The sequence below is a fragment of the Callionymus lyra genome, chromosome 7 (genome assembly GCF_982586985.1).
Source record: "Callionymus lyra chromosome 7, fCalLyr1.hap1.1, whole genome shotgun sequence".
Lineage (NCBI taxonomy): Eukaryota > Metazoa > Chordata > Actinopteri > Syngnathiformes > Callionymidae > Callionymus > Callionymus lyra.
Genome location: NC_141824.1, coordinates 7,031,706 through 7,052,830, shown reverse-complemented (window position 1 = coordinate 7,052,830; position 21,125 = coordinate 7,031,706). Strand labels below are relative to the sequence as shown.

Genomic DNA, 21,125 nt, shown 5'->3' with positions numbered 1-21,125 from the left:
TATCACAACACCAGAGTCAAGTACTGGACAATACTACACATATATACTTGTTACTACACTATCACAACACCAGAGTCAAGTACTGGACAATACTACACATATATCCTAGTTATTACAGTATCACAACACCAGAGTCAAGTACTGGACAATACTACACATATATCCTTGTTACTACACTATCACAACACCAAAGTCAAGTGCTGGACAATACTACACATATAAACTTGTTACTACACTATCACAACACCAGAGTCAAGTACTGGACAATACTACACATATATACTTGTTATTACAGTATCACAACACCAGAGTGAAAATTAACATTCCGAAATATTAGCAAATACTTACAGAGTAACTTGTATATGTGAAAATACTAGATACTTGATATTATTGTAAATACTTTTTATTACCTGCTGCTGGAGGCTTCGTCGGTTCTGGGGTCGAAGCTTCGGTCCTGAATCCCACCAGTCTTTCCTCTCGTTCACCTTCCAGTTCGAAGGCAGGATTGCAGAAAACATTCTAGAAGATTCCAAAACACCAACAGGAGTGAATGTCCATCAATATAAAATAAACACATGATTAAAAAACTTATAAGGATCATATTTCCTGCAACTATAAACACTGTCTATAGATAATATTTTTATACAAAGTTATGTTTTCTGGAGGTAGATTTGTTTCTTCATGATTCGAACGTAAAGCGTAACTTTAATTAAAAAAACATATTTTCTATCAAAAGTAAAGTTGCTTCAAAAGTACATTTTCAATAAAGAAGTACTTTATTCAAAAAGACAAAAGATTTAAATCGAGGAAAGTTGATTCATTAAAATGTTTTCAATTAAAAAATAGTTGTTTTTTTTTTATAAAAGAGATCTTTTTTATAATCTTTTATGTGTACCTTGAATGAAAAAAGTATTTTCTTTCTAAATTGAAAAAGTATTTTAAGCCGATAATAAATAACTAAGTGTGTTTTTTTAAACTTTTGTTCTTTGAAGCAACTTCATTATTGATTGAATAATAAATAAACAAATAAAATAATATCCTTACGTTATAGTTATATATAATATATATGATATTAAAGGGATATGAAAGAAAACTGTATTTCCAGACAACATAGTTTCATACTTTGTGTATAACTTAATATTTATTGACCAAATATTAAACTTAAGTATTTGTTTTTTATTCCATGACATTGTAGAAACTTAACTAAACTGAGTGCAAAAATGTTAAATAATATCATATCAACATATTATTTTGTTTAGAAATTGATAATTTTCTAAATTTCTAAATAAAGATTTAAGTTTTTTGAGTGAATTAAGAAAATTGAAAAAAGTATTTTCATCAACACTTACCTTGTAAACGTCCGAGGTGTCGGAGTAAACCTCGATTTGACTGATGTCCGACATCTTTGCTTCTTCTTAAAACGCCACAAGCAAAAACTCGGGTAGAACCATCCTGAGATCACTTGTGGCCCTGGCTCCGGCGTGGAACCGTCTCATGTTGGACCATAAAGATCGACTCAATGTACGGAAAATAAAGAAAATGGGATAGAAAAAAGGAAATCCTGGAGACAAAATGTTCTTGTGAAATTCCTCGTCTTTAATGTGGTTTCACGGCAGTGGCGACACTCTTACAAAAGAGTTTTGAAAAAGTGTGAGTAAAGCCGAGTCAGCTGAGAGGACTGAGCGAGGGGGAGCGCAGGAGGAGGGGGTCCCCGTTAAAACTCTATAATCCCCATTAATGATCTTTTAATCCCCTCCCATGTTTGATTCGGTCGCTGAACCGCAGCGGACGCACACAAACACTTGTTGAGTGTGTGTCGGTCGCACACGTCGGTGGGCGGTCGAGCAACACAACGACACTGTTGAGCTGAGATTTCGGGATCAATACTGAGGTTTGTGGGTGAAATAGTTCAACTGAACTACAAATCCTGATGATCTCAGCATTTTTAATAATCGCCTTAGATTTATCACAAAGTCATAATTTTTTCTCTCACGACTTTCATTTTGCTTTATTAGGAAACTGTGATTACGTTTCATAAATGGAGTGCCACAAGGTTCTAGCTTTGGTCCGCTGTCGTTTTTGTCCTTCGAAATTTGGCATTACAATACAGGCTCAACGATGCGCTATATTATTATATATAGTGATTGTGTAGTAACAAGTATATATGTGTAGTATTGTCCAGTACTTGACTCTGGTGTTGTGATAGTGTAGTAACAAGTATATATGTGTAGTATTGTCCAATACTTGACTCTGGTGTTGTGATAGTGTAGTAACAAGGATATATGTGTAGTATTGTCCAGTACTTGACTCTGGTGTTGTGATAGTGTAGTAACAAGTATATATGTGTAGTATTGTCCAGTACTTGACTCTGGTGTTGTGATAGTGTAGTAACAAGTATGTATGTGTAGTATTGTCCAGTACTTGACTCTGGTGTTGTAGTATTTACAGACCATATGACTCTTGACAAAGTCGTAACTTATTTATTTTTATTTTTTTAAATGAAAATATGTCCAAACTTTAGCTTTAAAAGCTTCTGGACTCACTGTATCCTCTTGTCCTCTCGCGGGAAATCATTGTTCCGTTAACTGCAGAGGACCTAATGACTGCTTCCATCTAGGCCCGAAGTTTAAATACAACACAAAAATGAACAAACGCTGTGAATGAAAAAAATATAGCGCTTTGTGACCCTGGTCTAGAAAGGCGCTATATAAATAGAGATTATTATTATTATTATTATTATTATATATATATATATTTCATACAAACTTTATTAAAGTGTAAAGAATACAATAATTCTGATACAAATACAATATGATTTGTAATTCGTAATTTCGATTCGGTGCTGTTAAATATCGACACAGTATCGGGGAAAATACGTATACCACGTCTGAGGTACCACAAGGGTCGATCTTTGGTCCACTTTTCTTCTTTTTCCTTCAAAATTTCCCATGACCAGTCACAGCGGCTTCTTCCACCTTAATTCATCTTGTTTATCCTTTGTCAATGAAAACGAAACCGCTTGAACATTCAAAACAATACTCAATAAAATATAAACTTAAAAGGTCAAGATAACACAGAGACAAACACAAGAGTCTCAGAGAATCAAGGAAAAGCTCAAATAAAAGTGTCTTCAGATGTTTCTTGAAGGAGTCAGTAGATCATCAAACACAGAGATGGTTCCAAAGCTTAGGAGCAACAGTCTGGAAGGATTTCTCTCCTCTGGTCCTGAAGTTCAGGAACCATCAGTAGATTCTGATCCACAGACCTCAGAGCCCGAGCTGGGGTGTAAGTCTGGCTCAGATCACTGATGGAAGGTCTGACCATGAATAGATCTGAAAGTAAGAACCAGAATTTTAAAATGATCCTGAATGAAACTGGCAGCCAGTGAAGAGTTTTAAGAATCAGAGAAATGTGAGTTCTTCTACTAGAGCGGCTCAGAATTCTGGCTGCAGAGTTTTGTATCAACTGCAGGCGAGACACATCCTTTGTGTATCTTTCTCATCTAAAACTTAATTTCATATTTTAACAAAAGCACATCTTAAACTCAGATTTCCTCCTTTAATCATCAAAAATGCTGATGATAGAAACAAAAAAACTAGTTCGACCAAAAGCTTTGACAAACTCAATTAATTGTCTGTCATGTCACAAAAGACGTTATTCCTGTTTTACCAGAGATTCATAACTGACAAGAACTGATGAGAACAGATCACACCTTCCTTTGTTTAACTGACATAGATGGCAGCAAACAGTACGTCCTCCGCAGTTAAAGGAACAATGAAATCCTGCAAGATCCCGTCGATGACTGAGGACGAGAGGATACAGTGAGTCCAGCATCTTTTAAAGCTGATGTTTGGACATATTTTGGTTTGAAAACAAATGAAAGCAGTTACGACTTCGTCAAGAGTCATGTGGTCTGTAAATACTACAACACCAGAGTACTTGACAATACTACACATATATACTTGTTTCTGCACTATCACAACACCAGAGTCAAGTACTGGACAATACTACACATATATACTTGTTACTACACTATCACATCACCAGAGTCAAGTACTGGACAATACTACACATATATACTTGTTACTACACTATCACAACACCAGAGTCAAGTACTCGACAATACTACACATATATACTTGTTACTACACTATCACAACACCAGAGTCAAGTACTCGACAATACTACACATATATACTTGTTACTACACTATCACAACACCAGAGTAAAGTACTGGACAATACTACACATATATACTTGTTACTACGCTATCACAACACCAGAGTCAAGTACTGGACAATACTACACATATATACTTGTTACTACACTATCACAACACCAGAGTCAAGTACTCTACATAATACACATACATCAAGTTTCTTTAGTTTGCAAAACCTAAACCAGAATAAGTGGCGCAAAATAACCTTTTCTGTGATGGTTGTAAGTAAGTCAGAAATTTATTAGATCAGGGAAACAAAAATAATATTTACATTAAAAAAAGAAAATCATATTCAATATTATTTATTTTATTGTTTATACATTTTATTTCAATCTTCTTAATCATAAAAAACAAACAAAATATGTAATTTCCTTTCAATTTATTTTGTGTAACAAAAACACACAAATAAAATTAATGTAAAAATTGTCCTTAAAAATTTAAAGAATCAAGATTACATTTTTTTTTTTAAAGTATTACTTTAACTGATTGTCGACACATTTTTATTTCAATCTGAGCAAATTGACCCATTAAAGTCAAGCAAATACCTGAACGTGAATTCAATGTTGATGCTGGTAAAGATAAAACCTGAGGTCGAGTCACTTGATCTTAAACGTAGTTTCTACAAGTGCGTAGTTGTCGCTTCTGTTAAGGCTATGGCCGGCAGGGGTCAGTAGTGAGCTTTCTCAGAAGGTTTCACAAGCATTTGATTAAAAAATAAAAAGTCTAAAAATACAATATTCACCGTTAATCAAGCTTTTTTTGTCACCATTATTTTATTGAATATTTAAAAATAAAAAAAATCAAGTTGTGTAAATGTGTTTTTATTCTTAAATCACCTGACGACTCATTTTCTAGTCCGACATTTCTACGTTCGATCCCGATGGTCTTTCTTTTTTTCCCAAGTCAGCCTTCGGAAAACTGTCGGAATAAAGTCTCCGACTCCTTGTCTTTGAAGTTTGGGACGAAGTTGACGGTGAGAATCTCGGAGAATCCTTCAGACAGAGCCGGAGCGACGAAGTGTTTCCTGTGGAACGAGAAGCATGTTTTTATTGTTTCTTTTACAGTATTTTCCGCAATATAAAAGGTGTACATAAAAGCCTTTAATTTTCTTAAAAAACGACAGTGCGCCTTAAAATCCGGAGCGCCTTATATATGAACATTACCTGGTGGGTGACTTGTTTACAAACACTCTCATGATTTCATCATTGCGTCATCACGGGGCGGGATTAACGACGCACGTCACATCATGGTCTATGGAGTGATATTACTGCCATTGGTTTGAGCGAGTGTGTCTTGGTTTTTGTACACTCAAAATCATCTGCGCGCTCAACCAGTCATACACGTGTGTTCAACATGTCATACACGCGCTTAACTTCACTGCTGCTCGCTCAACATTTGTCTGCTCACGACACCAGTCTCGCGCCCTCGACATAAATGCAAGTTAGATGTCTGCTACGAAGACAGCCAATCAAAGAAGCCTTTTGAACATCATTTAAACATCGTTACCATGGGAGTGAACAAAGTTGTCAGAACACTTAATAAAGTTTGACTTTATCCAACTGTTTTGTTGACATTCCCTTTAGCACAGCTCCATCTAGTGGATGATAACAAAACCCCAGTCAAACGCTTGACTGTATCTTTTATTCTATGCGCCTTATAATCCGATGCAAACTATTTATGAAAACACTTCTAAAATAGGTCATTCATTGAAGGTGCGCCTTATAATCCGGGGCCCCTTATAGTGCGGAAAATACGGTATTCACTGTCATTTCAGCAAAAGTTGTGCGTTCGTAGATGTTGCGTCTACTCCACTTCCAGCAGGGACTCACTTGTAGCTGTGGAACACCATGTCGCTGACTTTGGCGTGTTTGACGTCCGATGGAGACATTTCACGAAACTGAGGATTCAAGACAAACATGTTTTTTTTTGGGATGAACTGATGACGGAGAGAAGTGCGTGATCGGTCGTACTCTGTTGTTGTGCTTGGATTGTTCCAGGGAGGCGGAGAAGAGGAAGCAGCGACAGGAGACTCCGGCAGCGCGAGCCACGTCCAGGTACCTGCAGGTTCAGAAACCTTTAGTATGACAGGAATGATGTCTGGCAGAAGAGGAGCCGACAAACTTGTCAAAGTCTTCATTATTATTGTGTTTGAGCCTCAGTATTAATGTTGACACTCTTGAACAAACGGATATAAACTCTCTTCAAACATCTCCACCCACATGTTAAATACACACTGATCACAAGGTGACGCGACAATGAGACGCACATGAAAAAAACAACAAAAATACTCCGATTTCTAACTTAAAAAACTCTCCTGACATGTAGTAAATATTCTTCTCTCCAAGACACAGTAAGTTCCTCATCATGACCATGTTTTGAACTTTATATTATAACGTTGCTCTGAAATCTGGGCGAACAAGAGGTTACGAGAGTCCATTATGACGTAATAATGGCTTCACTCCTCCTCCAGCTATAATCACGCCCGCTTTGTTTATACAACGAGTCCCTTGGAGGTGGAGACTTCCAGGAATCGATGACACGTGGTGACAAACCTTCATGTTTGACACACAAATACACACTTTAAAAAGGTGAATTACCTTTTGCGAGACGCTGGATCCGGGTTGGTGTTGTCGACGGCGACACTCCGACCTTCTTTCAGAGCGCGCTCACACGCCGAGACACAGTTCTGCCACGAGCCCAACGTGTCCTGAAGAAACGTCAAGTTAATGTAACGTGAGAAGCAAACGAGATGATTCGTTTCCTGGTGGTTCTGATCCGAACTACAGACGATACATCGCCAGGTTCGCTTCACCTGGCGTGACCCGGAGCTGCCAAGATGAAGCCTTGATTCTCTACATGAATCGATTTATTAATCATCTACTCTGGGTCTGAAGACTACAGTGAGTCGACGAGAAGTAAGTAAGTAAGTCATTTTTAATTATAGAGCGCTTTTCCAGACCAGGGTGACAAAGCGCATAAACAATCAAAACAGTATTCAATAAAGTATATACTTTAAAGGTCAAGATAAAACTGATAACACAACAGGAGTTCCAGAAAATCAAGGAAAAGCCTGAACAAATAAATACGTTATTGGATTATTTTTTATAATATTTTATTCTATATTTTTCAAAAAGCAAGAAAGAAATGAAAATTGAACCCATACCAAACTGCACATAAAATAAATAAAAATAAGTAGAAATAACCATAACTTACTCACAAAATATAAAATAAAGTACTTTTTGTAGTGATGTGTCGATGAAGCTTCATGAAACAGTGTCATTATCTTCAGAGTCCACTAGATGGTAGTGATGTGTCGATGAAGCTTCATGAAACAGTGTCATTATCTTCAGAGTCCACTAGATGGTAGTGATGTGTCGATGAAGCTTCATGAAACAGTGTCATTATCTTCAGAGTCCACTAGATGGTAGTGATGTGTCGATGAAGCTTCATGAAACAGTGTCATTATCTTCAGAGTCCACTAGATGGTAGCGATGTGTCGATGAAGCTTCATGAAACAGTGTCATTATTTTCAGAGTCCACTAGATGGTAGTGATGTGTCGATGAAGCTTCATGAAACAGTGTCATTATCTTCAGAGTCCACTAGATGGTAGTGATGTGTCGATGAAGCTGCATGAAACAGTGTCATTATCTTCAGAGTCCACTAGATGGTAGTAATGTGTTGATGAAGCTTCATGAAACAGTGTCATTATGTTCAGAGTCCACTAGATGGTAGTGATGTGTTGATGAAGATTCATGAAACAGTGTCATTATCTTCAGAGTCAACTAGATGGCGTCCCTGCACTATTTTCCTTTGTTTTGAACTGTTCTGCATAATTAAACATCATTTTTAAACTGTTGGCGCCACCTACTGACCTCTGAACAACATGACACTGTTTCATGAAGCTTCACCAACACATCACTAGAAGACGGACGTACAAAAATACATGTTTTTTATTCCCAGATGTGTCTTGACTTCATGAAGAGCGACACAAAGACAGAAACAACCGTTGATCACTGACCCTGTTGACGTAGACGTAGCCCTTCGGGACGACGTGCGCGTGGAAGAAAGTGGATTTTCCAGCTGCAGGAAGATGAAAACAGACGAGTTCAGAGGCGTTTCTTCGGATCAGACTCGCGCTCACGTACAAGCAGGGAAGCCCACGGCAACGACGACTTCTGTGCTGCTGGAGGTGAGCGAGGCCGACGGCGGGTCGTACAGTCGCGCACTAGAGTCCAGTTTTCTCTGGGAACATTCAGGAGATTTTTCTATTGAACAACTTTCAAAGGTTTAGTGAAACTTACAGGGTCAAGGTGAGGAAGGTTGTAGGGGGCGCTCTTCCAGCCCAGGAAGTACTCCTCAGGCGTGTGGAACTGAAGCCCGAGGTTCAGAGCGAACTGAGGACACGACAAACACAAGTCGTTCTTGGTTTTCTCGATCATGGAGAACTTTTTTCATTTGATTTGATTTCAGAGAAAACATGTATGTTTTTTTTACCAGTCGGTCACTGGACGAGAAGTCCTTCTTCTTCTTCCCTGGAGCCCAGTTCTCTGGTCGCCCAGCAGCGTCTGAGAGTCGGAGAGTTTATCACATGACACGTGAGATTGTTGGACCTGATGTGAGGCCAGTACTGATAGAACCGATTTGATTTTGGTTAAAATTGCCTTTTTTTTTACCCGCATTTCATTTATTTTGAGTATTTTTTGCTAGAAAAAATGAATTAAAAAGGAAATAAAAAAAATATTAATGAATATTACCACTAAGTTTTATTATGATTCAGATTCAAATAAAATGTATATGCAGTAAAATAAAAAATAAATGAAAAAATTCAACTGTTAACGTTACTTTTTTTTTTTAAATCCCATTTTTTTTAATTAAGTTCTTTCAATGATATATTTTTTTTAATTCATTTAATTTTCTGCTTTTTTTGCACATAATACATGAAAGAAGGTTTTAACATTTAAATAAAAAGTTTATTTAGTAAAATAAACAACTTCAAATTAAAATAAAGTTTTGTCTACACAAGAATATTTTATAAGTTTCAACTAAGTTATTTTAAGGATGTTTCAGATATTCTTTTAATTCGCTGCTTCTTCAGTATTTTTTGCAAAACAAAATAAGTTAAAATATAATTTAAATATTGGTCAATTTTAACACATTCTCTCATTATTCGGATTAAAATAAAATCTATATACAGTAAAATAAATAGCATAAAAACAAAACAAGAAGTTTCCATATATCACCTGTTTACAGACAAATATATTTTAGATTAAAGTTTAAAGTTAGTTTTTCCAGGGACATTTCTTTAATTATTTTCATTTGCTTTGTGTGTATTTTTTGCTAAACAAAAAGGATTGAAAATAAATCTAAATACTTAGGAATATTATAACAAATGTCATTTTCCATTCAGGTTAAAATAAAATGTTTTGAATGTAAAATAAATAACATAAATGACAATTTTCAATTTTTTCATTATTTTTAAAGTAGCCCAATTTTTCTGATTGAAGTCGTTTAAGGACATTTCTTATCTTTTTTTTTTATTTGCTGCTTTTCCTTTGCTCCACAAAATAAACTGAAAGAAAATTAAAAATATTAGGAAATATTAACATTTTTTATCATTTATTTCAAATCAAATCAAATCTATATATTGATGAATAATGTCAAATTAAAAAAATATAAATACATTTAAATATAAATTTAAATATTGATGAATATTAACAAATATTCAGAGTCAAATAAAATGTTTTGACAGAAGAATAAATAGCGTTAAATAAAATGAAAATTTTCTATTTTTCATCCATTTTTACATATTGTTTGGTTTCCCCCATTTCTTTAATGCAGTTATTTTAAGGACATTTTAACCTGTTTTCCATTAGTGTATTTTTTTTTACTATAAAACACTTTGAAAGGAAATTAAAAAAAGTAGGAAATGTTGAGTTACTTATTGATTTAGATTAAATTACAGGTAAGTAAGTAATTCAATAGCATAAAATAATATTTAAACAGTTTTATAAAAGTATATTTTAGGCTCTGAAGCTCCTCACAACAGTCACAGTTTATTTTGTTGCTATGCAAGAAAGTCGAGTTCAACAGCTTTATAATTTAAGTGCAGGATTAAAAGTCCACAAAACAAAAGTCAAATTGGATGTGAAACTAGTTTCTGTGTCTCTCACCACCGACGTAAAAGCTCTGAGTTTTGTCGACGGCGACTCCATCGTTGGCCTGAGCGAGAAACACACAATCAGTTCAGAACCAACAATGTAGGACAAATGACGACAATCACAGAGAAAATTACCACATCAGAAGGTGTTTCTGAAGATGAACTTCAGTGACCGTGTGTGTAGGTGTGTGTGTGTGTGTGTGTGTGTGTGTGTGTGTGTGTGTAGGTGTGTGTGTAGGTGTGTGTAGGTGTGTGTGTAGGTGTGTGTAGGTGTGTGTGTGTGTGTAGGTGTGTGTGTGTGTGTGTGTGTGTAGGTGTGTGTGTGTGTGTAGGTGTGCGTGTGTGTGTAGGTGTGCGTGCGCGTGTGTGCGTGCGTGCGTGAGTGTGTGTGTAGGTGTGTGTGTAGGTGTGTGTGTGTGTGTGTAGGTGCGTGTGTGTCTGTGTGTGTAGGTGTGCATGTGTGTGTGTAGGTGTGTGTGTGTATGTGTGTGCGTAGGTGTGCGTGTGTGTGCGTATGTGTGCGTATGTGTTCGTGTAAGTGTTTGTGTGTAAGTGTTTGTGTGTAGGTGTGCGTGTGTGTAGGGGTGCGTATGTGTGTGTGGGTGTGCGTGTAAGTGTTTGTGTGTAGGTGTGCGTGTGTGTAGGTGTGTGTGTAGGTGTGTGTGTGTGTGTAGGTGTGTGTGTGTGTAGGTGTGTGTGCGTGTGTAGGTGTGTGTGCGTGTAGGTGTGTGCGTAGGTGTGCGTGTGTGTAGGTGTGTGTAGGTGTGAGTGTAGGTGTGTGTGTAGGTGTGTGTGCGTGTAGGTGTGTGTGCGTAGGTGTGCGTGTGTGTAGGTGTGTGTGTGTGTGTGTGTAGGTGTGCGTGTGTGTAGGTGTGTGTGTAGGGGTGCGTATGTGTGCGTGGGTGTGCGTGTAAGTGTTTGTGTGTAGGTGTGTGTGTAGGGGTGCGTATGTGTGCGTGGGTGTGCGTGTAAGTGTTTGTGTGTAGGTGTGCGTGTGTGTAGGTGTGCCTGCGTGTTGGTGCGTGTGTAGGTGTGCCAGTGTGTCTAATCACATCTACAACATCTAAGTGTATGTTGGTGTGTGTGTGTGTAGGTGTGTGTGTGCGTAGGTGTGCCAGTGTGTCTAATCACATCTAAAACATATAAGTGTATGTTGGTGTGTGTGTGTGTGTAGGTGTGAGTGTGTCCATGTGTGTGTGTGTTTAGGTGCGCGTGTAGGTGTGTGTGTGTAAAGGTGTGTGTGTGTGTGTAGGTGCGCGTGTGTAAAGGTGTGTGTGTCTGTGTGTAAAGGTGTGTGTGTGTGTGTGTAGGTGCGCATGTGTAAAGGTGTGTGTGTGTGTGTGTGTGTGTAAAGGTGTATGTGTGTGTGTAGGTGCGCGTGTGTAAAGGTGTGTGTGTGTGTGTGTGTGTGTGTGTGTGTAAAGGTGTATGTGTGTGTGTGTGTACAAGTTGTGCTCCACTTCATCAGCTCACCTGCTCACACAAGTGATCCCACATTCCTCTGACAGGCTTCCTGAAGACACCTGGACCTGCTGCTACAAACACCTACAAACACACACAAACACAAACATCAACGTCTACCTTTCATGAGTTGGATTCAGCCATTTTTGATCAGCTGTTTTGATTGACAGCTGAACCAATGGAATCTTTTACATTATGACAAAGAATGTGTCCCATTGGTTTATTGTCTGGTGGAGGAGCCGTCCAATCAAAACTGGCCCTTGACAATGTTTTATGTCGTGTCAATAAAGTTATAAAGATTCTGACACAAATGAAATAAAATAAAGTCAAAAACAGAAAAAAAAGAAAAGATTTTTAATCTTTTTTCAAGTACTGGACAATATATACAATATATCCATGTTACTACGCCATCACTTATATATCACCAGAGTCAAGTACTATACAATACTACACATATATACTTGTTACTACACTATCACAACACCAGAGTCAAGTACTGGACAATACTACACATATATACTTGTTACTACACCATGACAACACCAGAGTCAAGTACTGGACAATACTACACATATATACTTGTTACTACACTATCACAACACCAGAGTCAAGTACTGGACAATACTACACATACAGTATATACTTGTTACTACACTATGACAACACCAGAGTCAAGTACTGGACAATACTACACATATATACTTGTTACTGAACTATGACAACACCAGAGTCAAGTACTGGACAATACTACACATGTATACTTGTTACTACACTATCACAACACCAGGGTCAAGTACTGGACAATACTACACATATATACTTGTTACTACACTATCACAACACCAGAGTCAAGTACTGGACAATACTACACATATATACTTGTTACTACACTATCACAACACCAGAGTCAAGTACTGGACAATACTACACATATATAATTGTTACTACACTATGACAACACCAGAGTCAAGTACTGGACAATACTACACATATATACTTGTTACTACACTATCACAACACCAGAGTCAAGTACTGGACAATACTACACATATATACTTGTTACTACACTATGACAACACCAGAGTCAAGTACTGGACAATACTACACATATATACTTGTCACTACACTATCACAACACCAGAGTCAAGTACTCGACAATACTACACATATATACTTGTTACTACACTATCACAACACCAGAGTCAAGTACTGGACAATACTACACATATATACTTGTTACTACACTATCACAACACCAGAGTCTAGTACTGGACAATACTACACATATATACTTGTTACTACACTATGACAACACCAGAGTCAAGTACTGGACAATACTACACATATATACTTGTCACTACACTATCACAACACCAGAGTCAAGTACTCGACAATACTACACATATATACTTGTTACTACACTATCACAACACCAGAGTCAAGTACTGGACAATACTACACATATATACTTGTTACTACACTATCACAACACCAGAGTCAAGTACTCGACAATACTACACATATATACTTGTTACTACACTATCACAACACCAGAGTCAAGTACTGGACAATACTACACATATATACTTGTTACTACACTATCACAACACCAGAGTCAAGTACTGGACAATACTACACATATATACTTGTTACTACACTATCACAACACCAGAGTCAAGTACTGGACAATACAACACATATATACTTGTTACTACACTATCACAACACCAGAGTCAAGTACTGGACAATACTACACATATATAATTGTTACTACACTATGACAACACCAGAGTCAAGTACTGGACAATACTACACATATATACTTGTTACTACACTATCACAACACCAGAGTCAAGTACTGGACAATACTACACATATATACTTGTTACTACACTATGACAACACCAGAGTCAAGTACTGGACAATACTACACATATATACTTGTCACTACACTATCACAACACCAGAGTCAAGTACTCGACAATACTACACATATATACTTGTTACTACACTATCACAACACCAGAGTCAAGTACTGGACAATACTACACATATATACTTGTTACTACACTATCACAACACCAGAGTCAAGTACTGGACAATACTACACATATATACTTGTTACTACACTATGACAACACCAGAGTCAAGTACTGGACAATACTACACATATATACTTGTCACTACACTATCACAACACCAGAGTCAAGTACTCGACAATACTACACATATATACTTGTTACTACACTATCACAACACCAGAGTCAAGTACTGGACAATACTACACATATATACTTGTTACTACACTATCACAACACCAGAGTCAAGTACTCGACAATACTACACATATATACTTGTTACTACACTATCACAACACCAGAGTCAAGTACTGGACAATACTACACATATATACTTGTTACTACACTATCACAACACCAGAGTCAAGTACTGGACAATACTACACATATATACTTGTTACTACACTATCACAACACCAGAGTCAAGTACTGGACAATACTACACATATATACTTGTTACTACACTATCACAACACCAGAGTCAAGTACTGGACAATACAACACATATATACTTGTTACTACACTATCACAACACCAGAGTCAAGTACTCGACAATACTACACATATATACTTGTTACTACACTATCACAACACCAGAGTCAAGTACTGGACAATACTACACATATATACTTGTTACTACACTATCACAACACCAGAGTCAAGTACTCGACAATACTACACATATATACTTGTTACTACACTATCACAACACCAGAGTCAAGTACTGGACAATACTACACATATATACTTGTTACTACACTATCACAACACCAGAGTCAAGTACTGGACAATACTACACATATATACTTGTTACTACACTATCACAACACCAGAGTCAAGTACTGGACAATACTACACATATATACTTGTTACTACACTATCACAACACCAGAGTCAAGTACTGGACAATACAACACATATATACTTGTTACTACACTATCACTATATCGTGATACGTATTTTAATGCCAGTTTCTTGGCGATACAAACTCGTGTGCAGACTCGTCAATCACCTGTGAGTGTCTGAGACACGAGGTAACATCGAACCCGGACTGTGTTTTCTTTTACTCCAGGTAATGATTCTTCAAACAATCTCACGGTCTCACCTGCACCGGCAGCTGCAGCTTGGCCAGAATACCCTCCACCTTGGACTTGAAGTCTTCTGCTCGTAGTTTTCCTCGAGCGATTCCCATCTGGTTGGTAAAGAACACCACCTGCAGACCATAAACCAACAGATGCATCAACCAACACCTCGTCACATCCATGTCCTCACTTTGTATCCTTTCTTCAGCAGGGCGGCCAGTCGAGGCTGGATCTCCGGGAACAGAATCCTGTCGCACACACAATGACTTTCAGGTGACGCTGGAGAAACACACGAGGAACAAGCGAACCTCCAGTCGTCCGTCGAGGTCGCGAAGACTTTTCCCGACTTGGTGGTGATGATGCAGCCGTCGATGTCGAACCCGGCGACCTGAAGCAGAGACACACGGGAGGCCGATCAATCCTGTGAGTTCTGTGAAGTTATTAGTAAGTAAGTCATATTTGTAGAGCTTTTCCAGACCAGGGTCACAAAGCGCTTAAACAATCGAAACAATACTCATTAAAATGAATACTTTAAAGGTCAAGACAACATAAGAAAAACACAGGAGTCTCAGAGAATAAAGGAAAAGCTTGAATAAAAGTGTGTTGAGATGTTTCTTGAAGGAGTCAGTAGATCATCAAACACAGAGATGTTTCTTGAAGGAGTCAGTAGATCATCAAACACAGAGATGTTTCTTGAAGGAGTCAGTAGATCATCAAACACAGAGATGTTTCTTGAAGGAGTCAGTAGATCATCAAACACAGATGTTTCTTGAAGGAGTCAGTAGATCATCAAACACAGATGTTTCTTGAAGGAGTCAGTAGATCATCAAACACAGATGTTTCTTGAAGGAGTCAGTAGATCATCAAACAAAGATGTTTCTTGAAGGACTCAGTAGATCATCAAACACAGATGTTTCTTGAAGGAGTCAGTAGATCATCAAACACAGATGTTTCTTGAAGGAGTCAGTAGATCATCAAACACAGATGTTTCTTGAAGGAGTCAGAAGATCATCAAACACAGAGATGTTTCTTGAAGGAGTCAGTAGATCATCAAACACAGATGTTTCTTGAAGGAGTCAGAAGATCATCAAACACAGAGATGTTTCTTGAAGGAGTCAGTAGATCATCAAACACAGAGATGTTTCTTGAAGGAGTCAGTAGATCATCAAACACAGATGTTTCTTGAAGGAGTCAGTAGATCATCAAACACAGATGTTTCTTAAAGGAGTCAGTAGATCATCAAACACAGAGATGTTTCTTGAAGGAGTCAGTAGATCATCAAACACAGAGATGTTTCTTGAAGGAGTCAGTAGATCATCAAACACAGATGTTTCTTAAAGGAGTCAGTAGATCATCAAACACAGATGTTTCTTAAAGGAGTCAGTAGATCATCAAACACAGAGATGTTTCTTGAAGGAGTCAGTAGATCATCAAACACAGATGTTTCTTGAAGGAGTCAGTAGATCATCAAACACAGAGATGTTTCTTGAAGGAGTCAGTAGATCATCAAACACAGATGTTTCTTAAAGGAGTCAGTAGATCATCAAACACAGATGTTTCTTAAAGGAGTCAGTAGATCATCAAACACAGAGATGTTTCTTGAAGGAGTCAGAAGATCATCAAACACAGAGATGTTTCTTGAAGGAGTCAGTAGATCATCAAACACAGAGATGTTTCTTGAAGGAGTCAGTAGATCATCAAACACAGATGTTTCTTGAAGGAGTCAGTAGATCATCAAACACAGATGTTTCTTGAAGGAGTCAGTAGATCATCAAACACAGATGTTTCTTGATGGAGTCAGTAGATCATCAAACACAGATGTTTCTTGAAGGAGTCAGTAGATCATCAAACAAAGATGTTTCTTGAAGGAGTCAGTAGATCATCAAACACAGATGTTTCTTGAAGGAGTCAGTAGATCATCAAACACAGATGTTTCTTAAAGGAGTCAGTAGACCATCAAACACAGAGATGTTTCTTGAAGGAGTCAGTAGATCATCAAACACAGAGATGGTTCCAAAGCTTAGGAGCAACAGTCTGGAAGGATTTCTCTCCTCTGGTCCTGAAGTTCAGGAACCATCAGTAGATTCTGATCCACAGACCTCAGAGCCCGAGCTGGGGTGTAAGTCTGGATCAGATCACTGATGGAAGTTCTGACCATGAATAGATCTGAAAGTAAGAACCATTAGCTGTGAAACACAAACACCGTTTTATTATACGACTGTATTTGTTCAGATTCACATCATCCTAACATTTTAACTATTAACAACTTCTATATCAGGAACTTTACAGGAATATAAAGATATTCACGTTAAATATAAAAGGAAAGTGATCTAAAGAATTTTATTTTAATGTATATTTGAGAATAAAGAAAATAATTTTGAGATACTTAGTTACTTATAATTATAGTAAAATAAAACCACAATTAAATTGCACTTTATTTGATATTTAACATCCATACAAACTGGACTGTTAAGTAAATACAAAACTACACAAGTTAATTTAATCATGAGCATTTTTGAGGAACAACTTTACTACAAACTGTAATAAAAGATTTTATTTAAACAATTATGTTGGTAAAGTGATTTAGCATTATAAAAAGTTTCAAAAAAGGTCAATTTTTATTTTAAGTTCATGATCTGAACAACCAAAACCAAAACATCCATAATACACTGACAGTGCAGATAATTGGGCATGAATCTACTATAAAAATAAGAGTTTTTAGAGGCAGAGAATATGATAAAATAAAATAATCGACTAATATCAAGTAGCAAAATAATCAGTGATAAATGATTGTTTCTCATTTGCTCATCACTTCCTTAACTTTTTGTTTGTTTTTTCATCTCACAGAATTTTATTTAGTGGTGCAGTAGGTTTTTCTGTTGGTTTACGTCTTGAGGTTTGTGTTAAGAAAAGAAAAATGAAAAAAGTCGTTTGTGTTTGATGAAAACATGTTCGATGATAACAAAACCTGACTCAGCTCTCAACATCTCACGCCTCCTTCGACCACATGATGGTTCAAGTCGCCACATGATGATCAAAGTTCATTTGTGTTTCCCTAAATCTCAAAGAGTTTCTGTTGTATTCTACCTTGTTGCTCCCTTTCACGCCGGCCGCGGTGAACAACAGGAGGTTTCCCGTCTGCTGCCAGACGCTCTGAGAGCGAGCTTTGGAAGAAGACGACGACGACGACGACTCTCCTCCGCCTTTCGTCTCCGTCATGGACTTCTCGGCAAACTCCTGCAGCTTCTTGAGTTTAGCCTCGGCTTCCTTCTCGTCCTCGTCCTCGTCCTTCGATTCTTTGACTTTCCTGCGACGTTTCATGTCGGATTGATCTCGGTCGGGGCTCAGCGGCCTCTTACACGACTGTGATCGTTAACAAAGAAGAAGTGTCAACATTTCCAAGAGGCTGGCGGAGCATTAACTCTTACCTGCCTTGTGGAGGAGCGAGAAAAGAAGTCGAATATGTTGCAATTTAAATTTAAATTATAACCAATTTATTGAAATAGTTATTTATGTTCAATGTTTTTCTGATTTTCCGTCCCATATTTAAGCTCTTCACTCCTCTCTTTTGGCCCCTCACTGCACTCAAAGTACATAATGTGGCCCCTGAGGGAATGTTAGTGCCCACCCTTAGTCCCTCCAAATAAAATCTTTTTCAACTCTCACCGCTGTCCGGTGCAATAAAGCGTCACGACATTCATATAGTTACAGTTGAATGCAAAAGTTTGAGCACCTCTGTACAATTTTCATGACTTTCCTTTATAAATCATGGGTTGTTCGGAAGAAAAATGTAAGTTAAATATATAATGTAGGAGAGTTGATATTAGATAAAGATATTAGAGATTGATCTCGGTCGGGGCTCAGCGGCCTCTTACACGACTGTGATCGTTAACAAAGAAAAGTGTAAACATTTCCAAGAGGCTGGCGGAGCATTAACTCTTACCTGACTTGTGGAGGAGCGAGAAAAGAAGTCGAATATGTTGCGCTTCTGCGCCGGACTTCCTTGTTCCGCTGCACTTTCCCCGTTCCTCCCTCCGTCCGTCTTATCTGTTGCCTTTAGTCCTGGCGGTGCTTTGCTGGCGGATCCGTTTGAACTCAGCGAGTAATGCAACTGGAACGGGTGTTGCTGATTCACCAAGTAAAGGGAACCTCCGTGTTGGAGTCTGCCGGACTGGCCTCGACCCAACTTCTGGTCGTCCAGGAAACTTGGATTAGGACCCAGCTTTGGAGGAAAAACTATTATTATAAACTAAGTAGACTCAGTTTTTTTTTTTTTTAAAAAGAAGCCACTTATTATGTAGGTCACGTCCAAGTTTATCACGCGTATCACGCGGCACTATCAGGGTGTGTCGTGTTTGTTTAACTCGACTCAACGACTAGACACAACTAAGTGCATTCCTACCTGAGTGACAATCACATCCTGGTCGGCAAAGCAAGGAACCACTTTCACTGGAGGAAAGACAAAGATATTAGCATCGAAAATAATGAAAATAAAAGGAAATATCACAGATTTTGTTTCATGGTTGGTTTAATTTTAAAAAACATCTTGACTCCAACTATCTTTTATTTCTAAACTTTCCTACGCAAGTATAACATCTCGTGTACACCCCAGTCCAAGCATTGGTAAAGTGTGGCCCCTTTATATGTGGCCCTTATGATGTCAAAGTAGAACTGACTAGAAAGTGTTTCTGACCTTTAACAATTGTATATTATTGTAAATAACTATCTTAAGTTCTTTGTTTATGTCTTTTCCCTGATCTTGCTTTTCTGTGTCCTTTTGGTGAATATTTCTACCCCCTCAAAATAATAAGAGTCAACATTGAGATCATATTAAAAAAAAAAATGAAGTTTACCTGATTTAAGGTAACACTTTATTTTTACCTTAAATCAGGTAAACTTCATTTAAAATATGATCTCAACGTTGACTCTTATTATTTTGAGGGGGAAGAAATATTCAACAAGATTTATTCGTTTTTATGAAAGTTTATAAACAATTTATTGAAATAGTTGGATATGTTCAATGTTTTTCTGCTTTTCTGTAACATAATTAAGCTCTTCACTCCTCTCTTTTGGCCCCTCACTGCAGTCAAAGTACGTAATGTGGCCCCTGAGGGAATGTTAGTGCCCACCCTTAGTCCCTCCAAATAAAATCTTTTTCAACTCTCACCGCTGTCCGGTGCAATAAAGTGTTTTTACTTCTTGTTTTTATTGCTCACATCAATCATATAGTTACAGTTGAATGCAAAAGTTTGAGCACCTCTGTACAACGTTCATGACTTTCCTTTATAAATCATGGGTTGTTCGGACGAAAAATGAAAGTTAAATATATAATGTAGGAGAGTTGATATTAGATAAACAACGTTTCAATGATTTACACAAAGGTGTGTAAGAATTATTAATACAAAGTCTTGTATATAAAGTTAGGCACCACAAAAGAAAAAAAGAATTCAAAGTTTTGTGCATCATTCTTTTGCAGAAATAACTCCCTCTAAACGATTCCCATAACTTTGCTTAGATTCTGGCATAACATCTACTTAAACTTTTGCACAGCACTGCAACAATAACCGTTATATCTGCAATGCATTCTATTAGTTTCACCAATAAAAGTCCATTTTCATTCTTCCTCAACTTTGTCTTTTTCTTATTTGTTAAAATAAAATCTAAAAACTCAACCTTTTCACATGTGTGTCAAAGTGTATACTTATTAATTGATTAATGAATAATCGAATATACTATTAATTAAAGATATATATATAAATACTCTACACATACACAATCGCAGCTTAAGTAATTATTTGTGTGGATAATTGAATACAATAATAATAGAACTAATATATGAATGTGTTCTCATCTTTGATGTCTAAACCTTTAACAAACCCTGGTGTCTGGAGCACTTCTTGTCGGCGACACCGGTGTCCGGTCCCCGGCCCAGCAGCACCGCTCGACCGTCCTCCAGCGGGACCCGCACCCCGGCGGCACCGACCAACATGCACGACATCACACGAGCCCTGATTCTCAAACCTTATCGAAGGATTAAACTCATAAACGATCGAACTTTTCGCTGAAAGTTTCCAGTAACTTTTCACACTCAGATGTATAAACAAAAGCAGCGAAACTAACGGCGTGA

The 21,125-nt window shown here is 37.5% G+C and overlaps 2 protein-coding genes across 2 annotated transcripts in view; both read right to left on the bottom strand.

Annotated features, from left to right (window-relative positions):
* mfrp (membrane frizzled-related protein) overlaps positions 1–1,403 on the bottom strand; it is a 13,148-nt gene extending 11,745 nt beyond the window's left edge. Inside the window, exons 1-2 of the mRNA XM_087795808.1 lie at positions 1,350–1,403; positions 411–519 (exon numbers count right to left, since the gene is read on the bottom strand). Of these exons, the coding sequence (XP_087651934.1) occupies positions 411–519; positions 1,350–1,403 (163 nt within the window). The remainder of the gene's footprint in view (positions 1–410; positions 520–1,349) is intronic.
* Positions 1,404–4,544: 3,141 nt separating this feature from the next.
* Positions 4,545–21,125, bottom strand: pnkp (polynucleotide kinase 3'-phosphatase). The gene is made up of 17 exons (XM_087796021.1): positions 20,876–21,125; positions 19,401–19,447; positions 18,942–19,220; positions 18,086–18,361; positions 15,307–15,386; positions 15,189–15,246; positions 15,022–15,129; positions 11,851–11,922; positions 10,391–10,439; positions 8,715–8,785; positions 8,522–8,614; positions 8,366–8,462; positions 8,239–8,300; positions 6,817–6,926; positions 6,190–6,277; positions 6,049–6,116; positions 4,545–5,243 (listed from the first exon to the last, which is right to left on the bottom strand). Exons 1-17 carry the CDS (start codon positions 20,994–20,996, stop codon positions 5,123–5,125), a joined length of 1,800 nt encoding a protein of 599 aa, XP_087652147.1. The 5' UTR covers positions 20,997–21,125; the 3' UTR covers positions 4,545–5,122.